At 34.6% G+C, this 20941-nt stretch overlaps 1 protein-coding gene across 9 annotated transcripts in view; it reads left to right on the top strand.

The window, feature by feature from the left end:
• RNF111 (ring finger protein 111) overlaps window positions 1-20941 on the top strand; it is an 80682-nt gene that overhangs the window by 39268 nt on the left and 20473 nt on the right. For all 9 annotated transcript variants that reach the window (XM_065940859.1, XM_065940855.1, XM_065940860.1 and 6 more), the window contains exons 3-6: window positions 6279-6405; window positions 9332-9495; window positions 12355-12549; window positions 19667-19986. In XM_065940859.1, coding sequence (XP_065796931.1) covers window positions 6279-6405; window positions 9332-9495; window positions 12355-12549; window positions 19667-19986 — 806 coding nt within the window. The remainder of the gene's footprint in view (window positions 1-6278; window positions 6406-9331; window positions 9496-12354; window positions 12550-19666; window positions 19987-20941) is intronic.

Below are 20941 nucleotides of genomic sequence, written 5' to 3'. Positions count from 1 at the left end.
GTGATCTTTTGTATCTGGCTTCTTTCACTTCCCTTAGTGTTTTGAGGTTCATCTGTGTTGTAGCAGATATCAGTAATTAGGCTCATTTTGTTTTTATTTAATTCTATTCATTTGATTACCTAGTTCCTTTATAGTATGCCTCTGTATTGATAAGCCACATTTTGTTTATCATTTGTCAGGTGGTGGACATTGAATTGTTTCTAGTATTTGACTATTGTAAATAATACTATTTGTGAACATTTGGATACTGATTCTTTGTGTATGTATATGTTTTCATTTCTGTTGAATAGATACCCAACAAAGCAACCCAAAGAAGAGTCAAAGCTATTAAAACTTAAGTAACTTTGTGACTACAGAAGACAGAGGCAATAGCAATGGCAACTGTAACAGGAAGATTCTTTTGATAGTAACAGGCATCAGCTCCTTGAGTATGCATTTCATGATGATATATTTTATGTAAAAAGTCTGAGTTCAGATTTGGAATTAGGTGTTAATTCCAAGTGTTGCTTATATTTGTTCGACAAGTCATTTAAACTTTCTAAAGTTTCAGTTTCTTATGGAGCTAGACATGTAGAATATTAAATGTGGGACAGAGTATATGCCCACAAATCGGAAGCTCTTCTTGTTATTGGCATCATACCAGACTTAAGACACAGGGAAACGAAAATAACAAGTGATATGGAGGGATTCTTGAAGAAGTCTGTGAGAGCAACCATTGTTTTTGTTACCATTGTTACACTATCCAGGTTGTTACATTTTATTTTGCTCATGAAGTACAAATAAAATAAGTAATCTTAAGAGAAATAGCTAAGTCACCTGCAGTCCCATCACTTAGTTACACTAACGTTTCCTGTCATTTAATATTTCTATGTGTAAAAGACAACATAAAAATGAAATTGGTCCAATAAGAAGTGACCTGTTGATTTTTTTAAAGCTATATTAGGGTTAACTTAATAATTTCAGGGATATTTCCTTTAAATTTTGTTTTATTTATTTTATTTTTTATTTTTTTAAATTTTTTATTTTATTTTTTTAAATTTTAAAAAAAATTTTGTTTTAAATAATAGTCATTCTAAAGATACCCAAATCTTGCCTAATTGTGATAGTTATTTAGTTGCATAGTTTTTGTGTAGTGTGTTCAAGTAGTACTTAAAAAGATTCTTTTTGGAAAAATTACATTTAAGCAAATAGAGGAACAGTGCCTAAATGAGTTACTTATATAACTTTTAGTTATACAACCTCTATATTCATAAAAAATGATACAAATTGAATTTTAATGCATTAGCAAAGCTAGCTTTGTATCATTTATCATTGGAACTGATGTTTGACTTTGCTTAACTATGTGAAAGGTGTTTAATATTACCTTCAGGCTGCAGTCCATAGGGTCACAAAGAGTGGGCCACAACTTAGTGACTGAACAACAACGTTAGGTGATTTCTTTACAGACTTGTAAAGAAATTTCATATATACGTACCATGGAGGGAAATCACCAATAAAGTTGATATGCGGATGTAGTTTTTCTCCATGTAAAATGGTAATGTCTACTTGATAGGTTAAAATAAGGGAGTTCTTTGGTTTTTTTTTTAATCCATGGTGTTTTATTTTTATATATAATACTTTTAGTTCTAAATATATGACTGCTGGGAGCTTTTATCTTAATCTGTATCATGTGTGAGATATGAAGAATTAGAAAAGTAATTTGGAAATTGAATTGAGAATATTACTTTAAGTAGACACTTAAGTGCTGCAATTTTGTTGTTCTTTGTGTTTAAGATATTTATGATGTTAAAAATACATTTAGGGACTTCCCTGTTGGTCCAGTGTCTGTAAGACTATGCCTTAGCAGTGCAGGGGGCCTGGGTTTGATCCCTGGTCAGGGAACTATATCTGACATGCTGCAAATAAAGAATCCTGCATGCTGCATCTAAGACCTGGTGTAGCTAAGTAAATAAATTAAAAACAATTAAAAAGAAAAAAAAAAAGCAGAGAAGGCATCTCCTGGTTTCCCATATGTAAAAACAAAACAAGCAAATGAGAAACAAACAAAAAAACATTTGACCTGAACATGTCTATGTGTGTAGTCTTTAGAACTTAAAAACTACTTTTAAAATTTTGCACATCTCATAGTTTTTAAATCTTAATTTTTTTTTCTATTTAGAGGATAGAACAATTTATAAGTGTTCCAAAATAGAAATGTTATGGGATATTTTTAAAATAACTATTTCTCCAATCATAACATCTTTCATTGCCTCTATGCTTTACTAGTGCATGCCTTATTATCCTCTTTGGAGTATCAGTATCAGAGAACATGTTATATATCTAATCATGGACATGTAGCCTCCTCCAAATACTGGCCAGCTTTTGAAGTAGTGCAGATATTTGATGATAGAGCTATATTACAAATGAAATTCCAGGGTGTCTAGGAATGGTGCCTCAGGTGAAGGAATGTAGACTGTGTAAACTCCACACCGAGAAAAAAGTTGAGCCATTTGTTATCATGTGGTAAGCAAGCATTCTGTCAGAACTGGATAAAATTAAATATACACTATCAAAGGAATGCCAACATACTCATAGAAAATACAATGAGAAAAAGGTAACATGTTTACAAAAGCAGCAAAGAGAGAATAAAGTGTCTAAGAATAATCTCAATTGAAGTACATTTGGCTTCTCTGAAGAAAATTATGTAACTATAGAATTACATTTATAATAAAGCCATATTCTCTGTTTTTTTAGGGGTTTATAAATATGATATTGGTAGATGACAAGATATGATCTTGGATGGAAGTTTATATGTTTTAGAGATATCAGGGCTTTTAAAGTGATGTCTAATGCCACCACTCCAGTCCAAATCTCAGGAATTTTTCTCTCCCCTTGATTTATAATCCTGAAGAATAATTAAGAAAACCTGAATGTACTAGGTATCAAAATAGAGTTATTTTAGTCCTTTCAACCCACAATTATAGATCTACATGCTCAGAAGGTGAATTTAGACCTTTTATATCATGTCAGACACAGAGATTAACAAAATGGATCACAGACATAAATGTTACGAGCTAAATTACACAATTGCTAAAGAAACATACAAATTCTCAGTCACTGTTGGTTATGTAGAGGTTTAAAGAGTCACCAAAAACATGATCCATTAAAGAAATTGCTGACTTAGCATTTCATCAAAATGAAAGACTTCTTTTCTTTTTAATTTTGTTTATTTTAATTGAAGGGTAATTGCTTTACAGAATTTTGTTGTTTTCTGTCAAACCTCAACATAAATTAGCTGTAGCTATAGGTATATCCCCTCCCTCTTGGACCTCCCTTGCATCCCCCTCCCCATCCCACCCCTCTAGGTTGATACTGAGCCCCTGTTTGAATTTCCTGAGACATACAGCAAGTTTCTGTTGGCTATCTGTTGTGCATTTGGTAATGTAAGTTTCCATGTTACTCTCTCCATACATCCTACCCTCTCCTCCTTTCTCCCTATGTCTGTAAATCTGTTCTCTATGTCTGTTTTTCCATTGCTGCCCTGCAGATAAATTCTTTGGTACCATCTTAAAGACTTCTATGCTTCATAAGACACCATTAAGAAAATGAATATATAAGAACTTTTATAATTCAACACCAAAGTCCAAGTTAAACATGGTTGAAAAATCTGAATAGATATTTTGGCACAATGGCTAATAAGCATTTGAAAAAATGCTCAACATTATTAGTTATTATAGAAATGAAAATTAAACCACAAGATACTACTATATATGCACTGCTGCTGCTGCTGCTAAGTCCCTTCAGTCGTGTCCAACCCCATAGACGCCAGCCCACCAGGCTCCCCCGTCCCTGGGATTCTCAAGGCAAGAACACTGGAGTGGGTTGCCATTTCCGTCTCCAATATATGCACTAGAACAGTTTTAATAAAAAAGAGACAGTAATAATTCATGGTAAAGATGTAGACAAACTGGAGCCCTCATTTTCCTGGCAAGAATGTGAAAATTGAACAGCCACTTAGGAAAACAATTTGGCACTTCATTAAAATGCTAAACATAAATTTATGATAGTATTTAGAAATTGCATTCCTAGGAATTTACCCAAGAAAAATGAAATCACATGTATACATGAAGTACATGCATTTATTTATAATAGTCAAAAGTGAGAAAAATTTAGGTGTCCATCAGTAACAGAAGAATGGATAAACTGTGATATATTCATATGATAGGATACTTACTCAGCAGTAAAAATGAATGAACTATTGATACGCCAGAAAGATGAATAAATCACAAAATAAGTATGCTTAGCGAAATAAGCCAGATATGAAAGTGTCTATAATGTATCACTCCATTTATACTGAGCTTTTGAAAATACAAATCAATCCATAATGACAGAAAGCAGGTTAGTTGTTGTAGGGGTGGTTCAGTCGGACACATGCTCAGTCGTGTCCGACTCTTGCGACCCCATGGACCATAGCCCACCAGGCTCCTCTGTCCATGGGATTTCCCAAGCAAGAATAGTGGAGTGGGTTGCCATTTCCTTCTCCATGTTGTAGGGGTGTAGGGATGCAGATAGAGGGATGGTGAGTGACTGAAATAGGGCTCGTGGAATCTTTTTAGGGTATTGGAAATATTTTAAAACTGAACTAAGGTGATGGTTATGCTTCGTGAATATACTAAAGTCAGTGAGATGTACACTTAAAGTGGATGAAATTTTAAGCTCTCAATATCATTTTTATTGGAAAATTCTTATCTCAAGCATATATTAGAAATTGTTGGCTGCCCTTTAGAAGGTGATAGTAATGAAGAGAAAAGACTGTTTTAAAAAAGATAGTTTAGCCCTAGATTTGTGGAAAATATAGCAAGAGAAGAAATGGAGCGTAACTTTTATCTTATTTTTGTTTAACCGTCGTAACCAGTTTAAAGGGTGCAGTTCAGTAGTTTTAAGAATATTCACTTTGTTGTAAAATGGATCTCTGGAATTTTTTCTTCTTGCAATCTGAAACTCCATCCCCAATTAACAGCTCCCTTTTCCTTCTTCCCCCCTCAGTCCTGGTAACCACCATTCAACTTTATCTGTGAATTTGACTACTTTAGATAGTCACCCATAAGTGAAATCATACAATGTTTTTGTGAGTGTGTGTGTGTGTGTGTGCACGTGGGACTACATTATTTCATTTAGCAGGGCCAAATTCTAATAATAATCTTATCTAATGCTGGAAGTAAAAATTAGTTCTAGGTGAAGTAAATACTAAGGAAACATTGAACCCAATATAATGTCGTCTAGATAAGGAAGCATTTTCCAAACTTAGAATACTTTGGAAAAGATTGTGTACAGAAAAATTAAAGCTTTTGTAGCAAAAAACTAAAAAGTCACTGTATTTCTTAAAAAATACCGTTTCACACAAATAAAAACAACCCTGAAGAAAGTGTGCAGAAAGTGTAGTATCTTCATTTTATATGTTAAAGGGTTAATATCTTACAGAATGTGAATATCTTACATAAGATCTTAAATGACTACTTCCAAATATTACAGTGTTAATGTCCTTATATGATATGCAAATTAATATGGAAACTACTAAAAGTTTGTAAAGCACAAACAAAAATCATAAGAAGAATTAAAAATAAATATGTACAGATTAAGTAAGTAAGTACTGGAAATTTCCTAGTGACCCATTGGTTAAAAAATCGCACTGCCAGTTCAATCCAGGGTTCGATCCCTGGTCTGGGAAGATCCCACATGCCTCAAGGCAAATAAGCCCGTGCTCTGCAACTGCTGAGCAGGCACTCTAGAGCCCACACACCACAGTTCCTGAAGCCTGCGTGTCCTAGAGTCCTGTCCTCTGCAAGAAGAAAAGCCACCACAATGAGAAGCCTGTGTACTGCAACTAGAGGGTAGTCCCTGCTTGCTGCAACTAGAGAAAGCCTACACACATCAGTGAAGACCCAGCGTAACCAAGAATAAACAATAAATAAAAATTTAAAAAAAGAGTAAGTAACTTTTCACTATATGTAGTGAACTCTGGCTTTAAAAACTTTTGTGACTAATTTCTGTCAAAATTTTTTGTCTATAAGTTAGCTGACAGGCATATGCCCTTAATTTTTTAAATTGAAGTATTTACAATGTTGTGTTCATTTCTTCTGTTTGGCAAGTTGATAACATTACACATGTATATACATTCTTTTTTTTAAATATTCTTCTGCATTATGGTTTATCACAGAACACTGAATATAGTTCTCTGTGCTGTACAGTAGGACTTTGTTTATCTCATATACCCTTCAAATATATTTTCTTCTTTCTAGGAAATATTGATGAAGATGTCGTGGTGATAGAAGCTTCCTCCACTCCCCAGATCACTGCCAATGAAGAAATTAATGTTACCTCAACTGACAGTGAAGTGGAGATAGTAACAGTTGGGGAAAGCTATCGGTAAGATTTTAATTCCTAGTTGTATATTTGAAGTTTTAAGTATAAATATTTAGACACATTTGTGCTGCAGATATCTTCATTGTTTTACTTTTTTTTTTTTAAACCTAGTTTGAGTATTAAACCAGGTTGTTAAACCAGGCTGAGTTAGATTCATCTGGGAAGATTATAAAATACATATTGTTGCTGGATCATGGCCCAAACCAGTTGAACCAGAATCTTAGGAATGAGTATTTTTTAAGCACCCCAAGTATACAATGAGAGCTGAGTCATTGCTCTAGATAAATATTGATTTTTACTTGGTGTTTTATAAAATTGAGTTTGTTTTATGATTCAGAGTTCACAAACTCCTGGTTTCTCATTAATACCAGTGATATTTATGCTTTTAGATTAGGACAACTTTGTATAAAACCTCTTTTAAAAATTTTTTGTCCTTCACTCAGTAATTTGTTATAAGTTCTGTAGTGAAAAATGAATGGGATATCCTTGTTTGTTTTGATAAATAATTGAAATGACATTGTCCTTTTGAGAATCACTTTGACCAAAAAAGAGAGCGAGAGACCCTAATACTGTATTCATTTTGGGCTTTAGATGGTTACAAATACTGATAAAGGAAGCAGTGAACTGCTCCTCTCTTTGATTTCATGCACAAAACTAATCTATGGATGAACCTTAATTTTTGTGTTGGAATGAATTTAGAAATGCATTTGCTTATTGTATTTTAATATTATTGATTGAAAAAAAATGTTCATGTTACAGTCATGTCTAGAACATGCTTCTTTGCTTAACACTTTCTCATTGGGTACTGTTCTAATGGCATGGAAGAGAGCACTCTATAATGTATCCTTGTTTAAATTTAAATGATTTTCCCATACTTGAAGGAAAATTGATACTTCATGGTATATGCCATAGATACCTGTGACTGCCCATAGTGCTTGATACAACATTAACTTGGTTTTTATGAGCTATAATGATTATTGAAACTAAGAACCTGTTTTTTCATGGAATTGGAGAGCTTTCTTACCATGTAGATGTTTAAATACTCAAGCAAATGCATTTACATAGTGGTAGACAGTGCTCTTGAAAAAGACATATAAGCTCATTACTCATATTTATTTTCCTTCTGGTTACCTAGAACATAACTTTGTCACTTCAACTGGCTCCTCGCCCCTCCTCTAAGAGAGAATGTATCCATGTTTCAGATCTCCTTGTGTCAGGATTTGACAATTGCCACTAAGGCCTCTCTGAAACTGTTCCTTATACATCAGGATTTTTTGCTGGTACTTCACTAAACATTATGTTTGGAGTTAGTTCATCCTGTGAAGTTTTCACCAAAGTACTACAATGACCTGGAAGATTCTTCAGCTGTTAACAGTTTCTCAGAAATAATAGGCTGCTCAGTTTCATCAAAGACTCTTGGTTTCTCAGGAATTTTAAATGGTGATTGTTCTCCTTATCTAAAACTATTTCATCTTGAAGCATTTGTTTATCCTCTCATGCCTTAATATGTACAATTCTTGCTGGAATAAACTGTCTTTTTTTCTTTTTTTTTTTAATCTGTTTCTCAGGGTTTAACCTCTATAGTCCTATTACTTGAAAATTTAATTTTATAATTTGAAGTTCTTTCTAAACTTCTAGACTCTTATGATTGCTGAGGCCATTTTCAGCTCAGTTGAACTTTGGCGTTCTTCTCTGAACTTCTCTGTATGAACTTTGAGTGATCAATTTCATATGCAGACGACTACATGTTAGTGGATCTGGCTCACTTTTTTCCATACATGCTGACATACATACATATAAGCATATAGGCAGGTTTTTTTCATTTATTTTTATTAGTTGGAGGCTAATTACTTTACAATATTGTAGTGGTTTTTTGCCATACATTGACATGAATCAGCCATGGAGTTACATGTGTTCCCCATCCCAATCCCCCTTCCCGCCTCCCTCCCCATCCCATCCCTCTGGGTCTTCCCAGTGCACCAGCCCTGAGCACTTGTCTCATGCATCCAACATGGGCTTGTGATCTGTTTAACCCTTGATAGTATACTTGTTTCAATGCTATTCTCTCAGAACATCCCACCCTCGATATAGGCAGTTTTACATTCATTTTGGGCAGGAGGAAAAACCAACTTTGTAGCAAACCCCATCTTCCTAAAACATTTATTTTTTCTCCTTGGTTCTTGAGAACTGCATATTCTATATACCATCTCTCTGTACCTTTAATCCAGATCATTACAGTGAATTCTTTACAATTTTTTAAAAATAAAATATATGCCTGTAAGTAATTTAGTACAATACACATAATTAAAAGATGAAAAAGGCATTCAGTGTTGAGGGTTTGTAGTTATATGCCTTTAAAGCATAAAGTGGCTCAAACAATGATGTTATGTATAGCTGCCAAAGTATAGTTAGCTGCAGTAAACTAGCTACAACTATCCTTACTTCTCCTGATAGCAAGAAATCTCTCGTTCTTCAAATCTCTTTTAGGACAGTCCCAGAAACAACTTGGTTCTGGACTCCCAACGCTGAAGATCATGTGAATGTTATTAAATGTTTAGGGTGTTGATATTTTTGTTACTATATCTATGGTGAATAAGTTTAGGTATTAACATAAAATGTAAATGATTGATTATAACCCAGGTGACTATTCAAAGTACACCTTGAAAAGAGAGCAGCACTCCTGAAACAGAATCCTATATTTTACACCAATGATAGGCCTAGCATATTTTTCATTTTCTTAGGTCAGTTGGTTGGTGAACATTTATTAAATATTTAATTCAGCAGATGTTTATTGAGTGCTCGGCATTATGCTAGTCATAATTTTAAATTGTGATTATCTTTCTGGAGAATTCTTGCATGAAGAATTTCACAACTTATTTTGTAAGAAAGGCTTATGATTTCTTAGGTGACTAAAAATTTTGTTATTTAGGTCTCGGTCAACCCTTGGACACAATAGATCTCACTGGAGCCAAGGTTCAAGTTCTCATACAAGTCGACCACAGGAGCCACGGAACCGCAATAGAATGTCTACTGTTATACAGCCCTTGAGGCAGAATGCAGCAGAAGTTGTGGACCTTACTGTTGATGAAGATGGTAAGTTGGAATGCTAGCAGTGTGGAATTATGAAGACAATTTAGTAAAATGAAATATCTTAATATGTTAGAAACCTTATTGCTTCTTATTATTGGTAATAGTAATAATATGTCAATAATATATTATTAAATTACAGAGAAGTTGGCAGATATCCTAATGTTATTTTTCAATTGATAATATAACTCCAGTTTGTAAGTTGTGTCTAAAAGTTCTTTCTGGTTATTGTTTCACTGCTTGGTAGTTGTTTTCTTAGAAAAAATTATTTTTACAAGTGGTAGTTTGAAATATCCTCAGACTTATGTGTTACTTTCATTTGTAATATTGCTGTCATACTTTAACTTTACTATGAAAAACAGAAACAACAGTTTTAAAATACAGAACAGAAAAGCAGTGTAACTGAGTTTAAATGATTAATACTAGTTATTTGAGATGTTGAATTTGCTTTTATAAGTTGTTATCTTTCAGTGTAATATGGTTACTTTATGTGCTGCTTAGCTTTAGTGTTTCATTTTGGCTTACAGGGCTTCTATAGTTCAGATGGTAAAATACCTGCCTGCAATGCAGGAGACCCTGTTCAATCCCTGGGTCAGGAAGATCCCCTGGAGAAGGGAATGGCAACCCACTCCAGTGTTCTTGCCTAGAGAATTCCATGGACAGACCATGGGGTTGCAAAGAGTTGGATATGACTGAGCGACTAAGACTTACACGTCACTTCTTTGGCTTACATATAGCTCTACCCAAGTAACTGAGGAAACAACGCTAGAGTTGGAAAGCAGAGGTTAGGAAATGTGGTAAGCAAGTATGAATATATGAATACATTTGTGAAATTTTCCCTCAAATTGAGAATTATCTTCAGATACTGATAGTTACATCTTAAAAGGAAATGGTTGGCAACTCTGCTTAATGAATTGTGGTAACCTGAATGGAAAGGAAGTCCAGAAGGGAGGAGATATGTGTATATGTATGACTGATTCATTTTGCTGTACAGTAGAAGCTAATACAATATTGTAAAGCAACCATACTCCAATAAAAAATAAATTAAAGAGAAGCCCTCAATCATAATGTCTTTAATACTTGGTAAGCCATATATGGATTGGATCCTTTACCATCCGAGCCACAGGGAAGTCTATTAGTTTTGGCAGTTAGCTATAAATTAGATAAAGAATACATTTGTTAGGTCAGAAGAGTTAGGGGCCTTGTGCAATCAACTCTAATATTGGCTGTTGGCAGTTTGGATGATCATAACTTTCAGAGTACCAATACTTTGGAGTTAAGATGTTTATGAAGAGAGAATTTATTCTCAATGTCTACATTTCAGTTAACAATGTCTTGGTTTTTATTTTGGAAGTACCATAAATCATCTGTAAGAAGTGGTTAATATAATAGGGATTTATTAAAGATTATCCAATTAAATATCGATGACTCTTTTGGAAACTTTTTGTGTTTTCCCATGTGACACCTGCCATCTAAGTAACTTTTTAATCTACTTGAATTTAGTTCAAACAGAATACTTTTATGTTAAAAGTATTCCAGTGATTAGTAGATAGACTCCCTTCTCTCAGTGGAAGGCTTCCATCTTACTAAAAATAAATCTAAAACGTTAGTTTAGTTAGAACAGTGGTTCTTAACCTAGTGGCCGATTTGTGTGCCTGGAGACCTTTGGCAGTATCTGCACACTTTTGATTCTCAGAGTGGAGGGAGAGTGCTACTAACATCTAATGGATGGAGGCCAGGGGTGCTGCTAAACATCTTATGATGCAAAGGATAGCCCACCTCTAAGCCACCACCTCCAATCAAGAATTATTCAGCCAAAAAAGTCAATTCCTCTGACTGAGAAACTGAGATAAACTATTGGCAAATAAACAGAAGTTCCTTCCTCTCCCTTTTAAGTTTAGGCAAATATATTTCTTTAAGCATCTGAAGTATAGGGTTCCATATAGACTAACAGGCACTATTTGTTTTTCAGTAATCAGTCTCCTGTACTGCATTGTATAGAATGGTTGTCTTCTCATTCTATTCTGTATCACTTTTAAATATCTTCTTTACAAGTCTAATTATTGTGACTATGCTTTGGACAGATTTATTCCCATTATTAATTATTAAAGTCATTTAATAATTAGAGTATAAAATAGAACCCATTCATAAGTTAAGGTCTACCTGAAATTTCTTTTAATTTCTACTACAGAAACTTTAATTTTTATTAGAAAGCACTGATAAAAATACTTGCAAAAAATTGGGGGAAAACATACAAAAAGACATGTAAAAAATTAAAATATATTAAAAATCACAGCTAATGTTTATTAAATGACTTCCATTTGTAAAGCATCATATATAAATGCTTCATATGTGTGATCTCTGTTCATCCTAACAACAGTTCTATGAAGAAAATTTTGTACTTTACTAGTTCTACAGATGAGGAAATGGAGAGTAGTTAAGTAATTTCTCCTAGATCAATCTGTCAGTGGTGAAATCAGAATTTCTATCCAAACTATATGACTCTAAAATCCATAGGTACCAGAGAAAGTACAACTTGTGTGCTGTGACAATGTGTGTGAACATAGCAGAGGGACATTTGCTTTACCTCTCTCTGATCAGAAAACTTACATGGTCCTTACCCAAAAAAACTGTGTTAGTCCTTTGAATTATTGGAGTATGCACATATATGTTTAAAAATACAGTAATGTTTCATTTTAATGTTGATTTAACTTTACAAAGGCTTTTCTTTTTAAACTATATATTGTACTTATCAGAGGGTTCACATTTTAAGTTTAATAGCTATAAAAATATTAGCTTTTATTAAAATATAACGCATTGCCTAATTTGTTTTGAAATGCTAAATAAATATTTTGTATTTTGTAGAACCTACTGTAGTACCAACCACTTCTGCGAGAATGGAATCACAAACCACAAGCGCTTCCATTAACAATTCAAATCCATCTACCTCTGAGCAGGCCTCTGATACTGCTTCAGCTGTCACTAGTAGCCAACCCTCCACAGTGTCAGAGACTTCAACTACTCTCACAAGCAATAGTATGACTGGTACTTCTACAGGAGGTATGTTTAAAAAATAAAAAGGGGCGGGGAGAGACTGTTAGAAAAAGAATGGTTGTTATTAAGATTTTAGCCGTGTTAGCAAGAGTATATTCTTAGAATAAACATCATATGTTAACAAAGTGGTCTCTATTAGAATTAGACTATGACTTCATATTTGAGTTCCTGTGTGCTATGTTACCAGAGTATTATAGCTCAACTGAAAGAGATGGGGAAGAATTGAATGGCTGACACCAAAAATACAGTCAACAAAAGATAAAAATGAATAGGACTTGATCAAAATTTATAATTATTATACATTAAGGGTAATTATAAGAAAGTGAAAAGATAGCCTACAGAATGGGAGAAAATATTTGAAAATCATATATTTGAGAGGGGTCTGATATCCAGAATTATAAAGAACTTGCACAGCTTAACAGTAAAAAGAAGAACAACCCAGTTTTTAAATGGGCAAAGAATGTACATAGCCGTTTTTCCAAAGAAGAAGGTCATTTATATAAGTGACCAAGAAGCACATGAAAACATTAGTCATTATGGAAATGCAAGTCAAAACCAGAATGAAATTCCACTTTACTCCTACCGGGATGCCTATAATTAAACAAAACAAAGGCAAGAAACAGGAAATCAGAAGATGACCAGTGTTAATAAGGATATTGAGAAATTGGAACCTTTATTAACATCTGGTAGGAGTTTAAAATGGTAGAAGACACTCTCATGGTTCCTTAAAAAGTTAACCACGGAGTTACCATAAGACCCAAAAATTGACTCCTAAATATATATCCAAAAGAATTGAACGTAGGAGTGGGAGTTTTAAGAAGCTTGACAATGTCCATTTCCTCAATTTTATTGTTTATTCTTCTGGTGTCATGTCTAAGAAGCTATTGCTTAGCCCAAGGTTGCAAAGATTTATGTTTTAAGAGTTTTATAGTTTTAAAAAAAGGGAAAAATAAATGCAAGAAGGGCCCCCTGGAGAGTTAAGGGAATATGCTGGTGCTGATTGTGTGCAGTATGAAGCTGATGGTCTTCTCACTAGTTCTAAAACAGTTTCCTTCTTGCAACAACACGTTGTTTCCTCCTTCATCCCTAGGAATTTGGGATTAAAATATACACACTTTGATATATAAAGCAGATAACCAACAAGGACCTACTGTATACCTCAGAGGAACTATACTCGGTATCTTGTAATAATCTATAAGGGAACAGAATGTAAAAAAAGAGAATGTGTGAAAGTGATGTGTGAAAATGTTAGTCGCTCAGTCATGTCCAACTCTTTGTGACCTCATGACCATAGCCCACCAGGCTTTCTCTGTCCATGGAATTCTCCAGGCATCTGAGCCACCAGGGAAGCCCACCCACTCCACCCCCCAGAAAAGAATGTATATATGTAAATAACTGAGTCACTTAATACCTGAAACTGACACAACATTGTAAATCAACTATTTATCAATAAAAATTTTTAAAGAGCAAGTTTTATAGTTTTAGCTTATGGTTTATCTCTTAAATTTCAGTTAGCAGTGCTATCTCTGGTTCTTTCCTATCAGCTGTTTGACTAGGTCTTAAACTAGCCGTTTTTCTCTTCTGAATGATGGCACAGAGATAGGAACTTGCTGTTTACTAACAGAGACATCATAGACCCTATAGATGGTAGATTGCCTCTATCACCAGTAATAATAGTAATCACCATTAATAATGAAACCACCATATATTTTATATCAATTTTTTTTTTTGCTTTTAATAATATGTTTAATTCTTCTATCCTTATAACTTAACATTGAGCAGATTGGAAAACTGCTTGTGTCTGGTTTAGATCTCCCTTCCCTGGAAACTAAAGGTGAACCTTGAGGAAACAAGGAGGTTTCCTAGGGGAATCTTTTAAATACTGCATTTTTTGAAAAATAAAATGTAGGCAGAAGTGAAATGGGTTTTTATTTCATTTATTGATTGCATACTCTTTTCTGGTTGCATTCTGTACCTTATGTTTATCTAGATGTTATGTGAAACAGTCCCAACTTTATTTCAAGACAACTTTGAAATAAAGACAACTTTGAAACAGTGCTAACTTTATTTAAAGAAAACTTTATCTCAGTGCTTTTATTTATGTACTTATTTTTTAACACCCTTGTTTAGTTAGGATTCACATTTAATCTATTAAGTAGTAACATCATTGCATGAGTGGACCCTCTCCATGATATTTATTCTATCTTTTTATGATGGCCCTTTTGATAGACTTAATCATGTTACATTTCTCTAGACTAGGAGAATCTTGTTCAAGACCAAGTTGTTCCTCTGTATAAATCTGATAAAAGTATATACAGATAGTCAGACTATATTAGGAGCATTCAGTTCTGCTGGCTTCATTTCCTTCCAGGACTGTAGAATATCATTTATCTATTTTCTTCACATCCTGTCTTTACTTTGCACCTTCTTGCATATGTCCAACCTTGAATCACTTGAGCCATCTAGCTTCTTTCTTATCCAGGTTTCTGAATGGGACTGATAAAAATCATAGAACCATGCAGATCGGTGCCTCCTGAATTTATGGAATCAAATCTTGGGCTGTTGGTAATAAGTTGTGATAGTATGATATACCTCAGTTAGTTCCCTTCCCTTTCCTTCCCCTCAGTGTCTATTCCAAAATTGTCTTATTTTTATTAAGACTCTTATTTCTGGGGGTGGAAAGAGGATTAAAAAAATAAATGAACGTTCTCATGCATGAATACGTATAACTTCCAGCCCCTTTATTAAAAACTTTTGTATGTAAAAAAAACAAACAAACTTTTGTATGTTTATACCTATCCATAGCTCCTAACTGCTGATCTCTTAACTCCCTTCCTGTAGCTTCCAGTTTCTTTATCTTTGCTCTTTTTCCTTTTTTGTGTCCTTGACCTTGTTTTAATCTTGCCTGTGTGTTCATCATCTGTGCTGGTTTCATTCCTTTCATACATGTACATGTGCATTTGTGTTAAGTCTGTGTACACCTAAGGAATCTTCTTCACCTTAAACTCCTTCATTTAACTTTGACTCCTTTTAAAACAAACAGGGTGTTTAAAAATCTGGCAGTAAATTTTCTCCTCATCTTCTTTTCTCCCAGAACTCTATTCTCATCTGTTTTCACTGATCCATCTCATAACTGTAGGTGTTTTCACTTGCCACCAGTAGTCAATGACTCACCATTTTGTGCTTCCAGAGTGCTCTCCTTGTTTTAAATTTTCATACCAGCTTCCTCTCCTCTGTACCATTCTGCAGTCACCTCAAACTCAGCATGCCCCCAGTCAGCTTATCACCTATGTGATTTCTCAATGTGTTCCTAGCGTATGCATACATATCTTGTGTATTCATTTATTCAGCAAACTATTTATTGATTGCATGCTATGTAGCAGGCACTGTTCTAGGCACTGGTAACACAATATAAAAAGAGCTAACAATTGTAGCGGATAATATTAGCTAACACCTGTGGAACTCATAATATTGGTTAATAATTTCTTTATAGTAGCTCTGACTTTTGTAATAACCTATGAGACAGATTCTATGATTATTCTCATTTTGCAGGTGAAGTAACATTATTCTCATTTTGCAGGTGAAGGTTATATGACAGTAGAGCCAGAATTCAGACCTAGAAAGTCTAGCTTGAATCCTGTATTCTTCTTTATGCCAGGATGTCTCAGCCTTGGTACTCTTGTCTTTGGGCTGGACAGTTCCTGTAAGGGCGGGCAGGCTCTCCTGTGCATTGTAGGATATTTGGCAGCATTCTTGGCTTCTCCCCACTGAATAACCCGTAGTGCCCCCTCCCCTCCAGTTGTGACAGCTGAAAGTATCCCCGGTTGTTGCTGGATACTCCTTGGGGGACAGTGTTGCTCTATACTGTGCTAGAACCCAGAGCTTCTGTTACAATACTGGTTGATTTCTTTTTAAATTTTTCTCTGTGCTTGATGATGAGCTCTTTGAGGACAAAAGATCAAGTCTTCCTTTTTTTTAGCACTAAGCTGCTCCCATGCAGGCATGCCTCTTTTCCCTTGCAAGGTTAGCTTAAATTTAGCAAGTGCTTATTGATCTGCCTACATTGTAGCTTGTTTCTAGTTGCTAGAGATAAAACAACAAAGGCAAACAATATCCCTAAATTATTTTAATGGTCAAGACTTTCCTTTTTACTGTTGTATTTTCCAGTACCTTTATAGATCCTTAGCCATGTTATTATTATATGTAAGACTTGCCAAATAAGCATGAGTACATCTCAGTAATCTTCCTAGAATTACAGTAAAAGTACTTTAACCAGCTTGATGTCACTGGGATATGGAGTTAATTTCTCTGATGTAGATTTGTGATGGTCTATTTTTAGTGGACACTCAGTAGTCTAATTTTAATTTTAAAAAGGCAGGGTTTATTTGCTTTATCAGATATCTTTGTATTTCACCCTGCTCTGGCAGATTTCTTTGGTTATTAACTCTTGAACAAGAGGAGATTCAGTTGTCTTTACTTTGGATTTCTACCTTGTTTGAGCAACAAAGAGCTTCTGGACTGTAGGAAAACAGATATTAATTTAATTGGAAGTCAAAACTGTACCCTAAGAAGTAGAGCTATAAGGTCAGTCCTCTTTTGAGGGGCATACTGTTAATCATTTGACCCCTTAAATATATATTCAGCCTTAAGGATATTATAGTTATTGTGCTTCCTCTTCTCTCACTGTGACCTTTGTTTTTGGAATAATTGAAGACCAAGAGGGCAAGTCATTTTTAAACAGATAAATGTCATATCTGTCACTTTGGTCATGCAGTCCCTAGGTCTCTTGCTCTGGTTACAGACTTAAATCCTGAGTCTTAGAGTTTTTGGATTTGTAAAATTAATGTGTCACAGTTGGAAGGAACCATGAAGGTCATTTAGTCCATCCACTGAATGGATTTAGTGTCCTAAAGGTTTTTTATTTACTTTTCTGAGGTAACACATAATAAATGGCATTTACTTGTGTAACATTTTGACATGGGGACTGAGATATAACCTCAGAAATGTTGTAGGAAGTGAAGATCCTATAATAATGATATTGCTGTAAATATTATAGCCTATAGAAAATAGCTACTTTTGATTCAGCATAACTAAGATAGCTGTTGATCATAGTCAATTCCTAGTATGCCAGTTGTGATTCTATCCAGGTTACTCAAGAAATTTGAAATGCAAATGAATGAAAGGGATGTAGTTATCGAACTGACTTTGAATCTGCTATCACTTATGTTTTAAAAGTGAACAACTTGTTTGACTTTTTATCTTTTTTGGTTTTGTTATAAATTACTTGTGATTTTTAACCTCTCAACTTATGATAAGAAGGTAATACTGATTCCAGGAGGCTATTAGAGATTAGTGTAATTCTTTTCTATCCGAGTTTACAGACTCCTGAATTCTAGTTCTCAGGTTAAGAACCTATACAAAAGGGCTCAGGAAATTAGCCCAAATAGGCCAGAATAGGAACTTGAGGGGGAAAAACAACAATATTCAGAGATTTAGAATAGAGATACTGCCTAACAGGGTTTAGGAAGAGTTTAGGTTTGCCCAGAAGAGAATCAGCAACAGCAGAATAGGACATGTATAGGAGGGCAGACCCTGGAGAATTACAGGGAGGTGTACTGCAATCACACCCATCAGTCAGAGCCACCCAGATTCATTTATGTGAGTCTGTAAATTCCCTTCATTGTTTTAGCCAGTTTTGGTTGGATTTTTTGTATTGTTTGTAAATAACCAGAAGATTCCTAATTGGTACATTGACCCGGAAGAGAATAGCTTTGTATTGTGAGCCAAATAGGAATAGGGTATCCCTGGTATTGGTTACTCTAGAAATATGACTGGAACACAGGTGTACTCTAGAATCCTAAGGATTCTGAGGAGATGCTTCATGAGTCATGTGGGGGAAAGGAAAGACAGGCTTTGGGTTTTCTATTCCTCTTTTTTAAGTAAAAAATGTATCTCCATTTTTATCTTTTTTTAATTTGCACATACATAGTTTGAGGAAAGGGTGCTGTTTCTTAGAGGAGTTTGAAACACTAGGATAAACCTTCTGGGAACACATTTGCTTTTCTTCTGGCCTGCGAGAATGTACCTTCAAAGTAACTCTGGGCATGTGACAGAGCATAATTAGGACTCAGATGTTTTGTACCTAGAAGATTATTATCTTTTCTAAGAACAACCATGCAGGATAGTTACTACTACATTTAATAGGTGAGAAAGAGATTAAATAACTTTCTTAAGATCACATTACTCAAATTAGACAGGCTCAGGATTAGAATTTAAGCCCATCTGACTCCATTCTTTTATCCCACTATTCAACTTTGAGTCACAAAATTATTACAAGAGACTTTTAATTTTCAACCAGGTAGAATCTCATCATTTCTTTTGTTCTATTGGGTCTGAGTTTAGAGACCAGAGAAAGGGAAAAGACTTTGGACGTTAGTGAGACTTAGCCAGATATGCTCTGAGTTGGATGGTTGTATCTTTAAGAAGTTAGGATTTTAAGAAGTATGACATAGTAGTCTTCATTATATAGGAATGATTTATAGTGTTAAGAGCATTTGTTGTATGTAGTGAAAGGACTCTCATGATACTTTGGAGTTTTTAAAATACAATTTAAAACTAATAATTTATTTTAAAAAACTAATAATTTATCATGACCTAGGAAAAGGTGATTTATTGCCATATTTAAACATCATGGTTAATATAAGCCTCTTGAAGCTTGGAAGAAATCCCAGTGAAGACCACTGCCTAAAATTACAGGATATACATGTTAAGAATGTGACTATATCACATTATTATTTACAGATACTTGAATTCACTAATCACTTATTATTTACCTATTTATACACATTTATACACAAGGTTGCTCAGATGGTAAAGAATCTGCCTGCAATGCAGGAGACCCGGATTGGTCCATGGGTCAGGAAGATCCCCTGGAGAAGGGAATGGCTACTTTACTCCATCCAGTATTCTTGCCTGGAGAATCCCATGTACAGAAAAGTCTGGTGGACTACAATCCATGGGGTTGTGAAGAGTCAGACATGACTGAGCAGCTAAGCACACACACATATTTTTTACACAGTGAGGCTTGATCATTTAATTGATCTGTGCATTTTTTCATTTCAAGATGACTCGAGGAGAACTGCGTCTAATGCTGTAACAGAAACTGGCCCTCCTGCAATGCCTAGGTTACCTTCCTGCTGTCCCCAGCACTCGCCCTGTGGAGGGTCATCGCAGAATCACCATGCATTAGGACATCCACACACCAGTTGCTTTCAGCAGCATGGCCACCATTTTCAGCATCACCACCACCATCATCATCCTGCCCACCCAGCCGTCCCAGTGTCTCCTTCCTTTAGTGACCCTGCGTGTCCTGTGGAAAGACCTCCACAAGTACAGCCACCTTGTGGAGCAAATAGTACTTCCAGTGCCAGCTACCATGACCAGGTATGTGGAATTTGATGAGTTCTTCTTAATTTTTTATTTATTATTATTTTTTATTATTTTTCCTTAATTTTTAAAAATTGCAGTTCCTTCCAGAGAAAAAAAATCTAATGATAAAGTTTATGTACCAAATAAGTCATTCTTTTTGCCCCTACAAGAGTGGCGTAATTTAATGATCTGTGATTTTTTTTTTAATTAAGTATTTAGGATTTTCTTATGTTGTAAATGATTGCAATCAATTGAGGGGACCAGGGATGTGGATAATTGGATACTATTTTTTATTCTGGAATGTTTTTCAGTGTTTTTAGTTTAAATATAAGTGGATTTAATGTTTAGGATTTCATTTCAAACAAAGATGTTGAAACTGCAGTGTCAGCCTCATTCATGAGAAATTGGGAAATTCTCCCAGTTTTTTCCTCCTCTACCTCCTCTTCTAGAGCCTCCTGGTAATCTCCACTCATCTAGAAATAAACAGACTTCTCAGCTGCAAAACCATACAGGGAGGAACCTTCTGTTTCTCAGGAGCAGATTAGGTTTTTAGTTTCTGGGAAATTGAAATGTCAGCAAAAAAAATTATCAGTAATTTTTTTTGCTAATTAAGTAAATTGATTGATATTATTAATGAGTACTTAAAATGTCAAATAGTGTTAAATTCATATTGGTGATCACGTGGAGTAAATAAAGTGAGGTATTATGTGCTATTTTAACTTTTGCTGTATTGTTTCTGTGTATAATTGTGATGTAAACCTGGGTGGTGCATACTTTAAAAAACAAAATGGGTAATATAAAATGGTAAGTGACACATGTGCTAAAAAAAAATGGGCTAGAAAAAGTTAAAGTGAAATTCAGAGTAACTGCTCCACTGTACCCTCTGGCCTTTCCTCAAGTACATTACTTGCTTCGTCTTTTAAATTTTTGATGATTATCTCTTCTGGTTCTGACAAATTAAAATTGAGAA

This window comes from Muntiacus reevesi, chromosome 7, assembly GCF_963930625.1.
Source record: "Muntiacus reevesi chromosome 7, mMunRee1.1, whole genome shotgun sequence".
NCBI lineage: Eukaryota > Metazoa > Chordata > Mammalia > Artiodactyla > Cervidae > Muntiacus > Muntiacus reevesi.
This window is presented reverse-complemented; position numbering and strand designations above follow the sequence as displayed.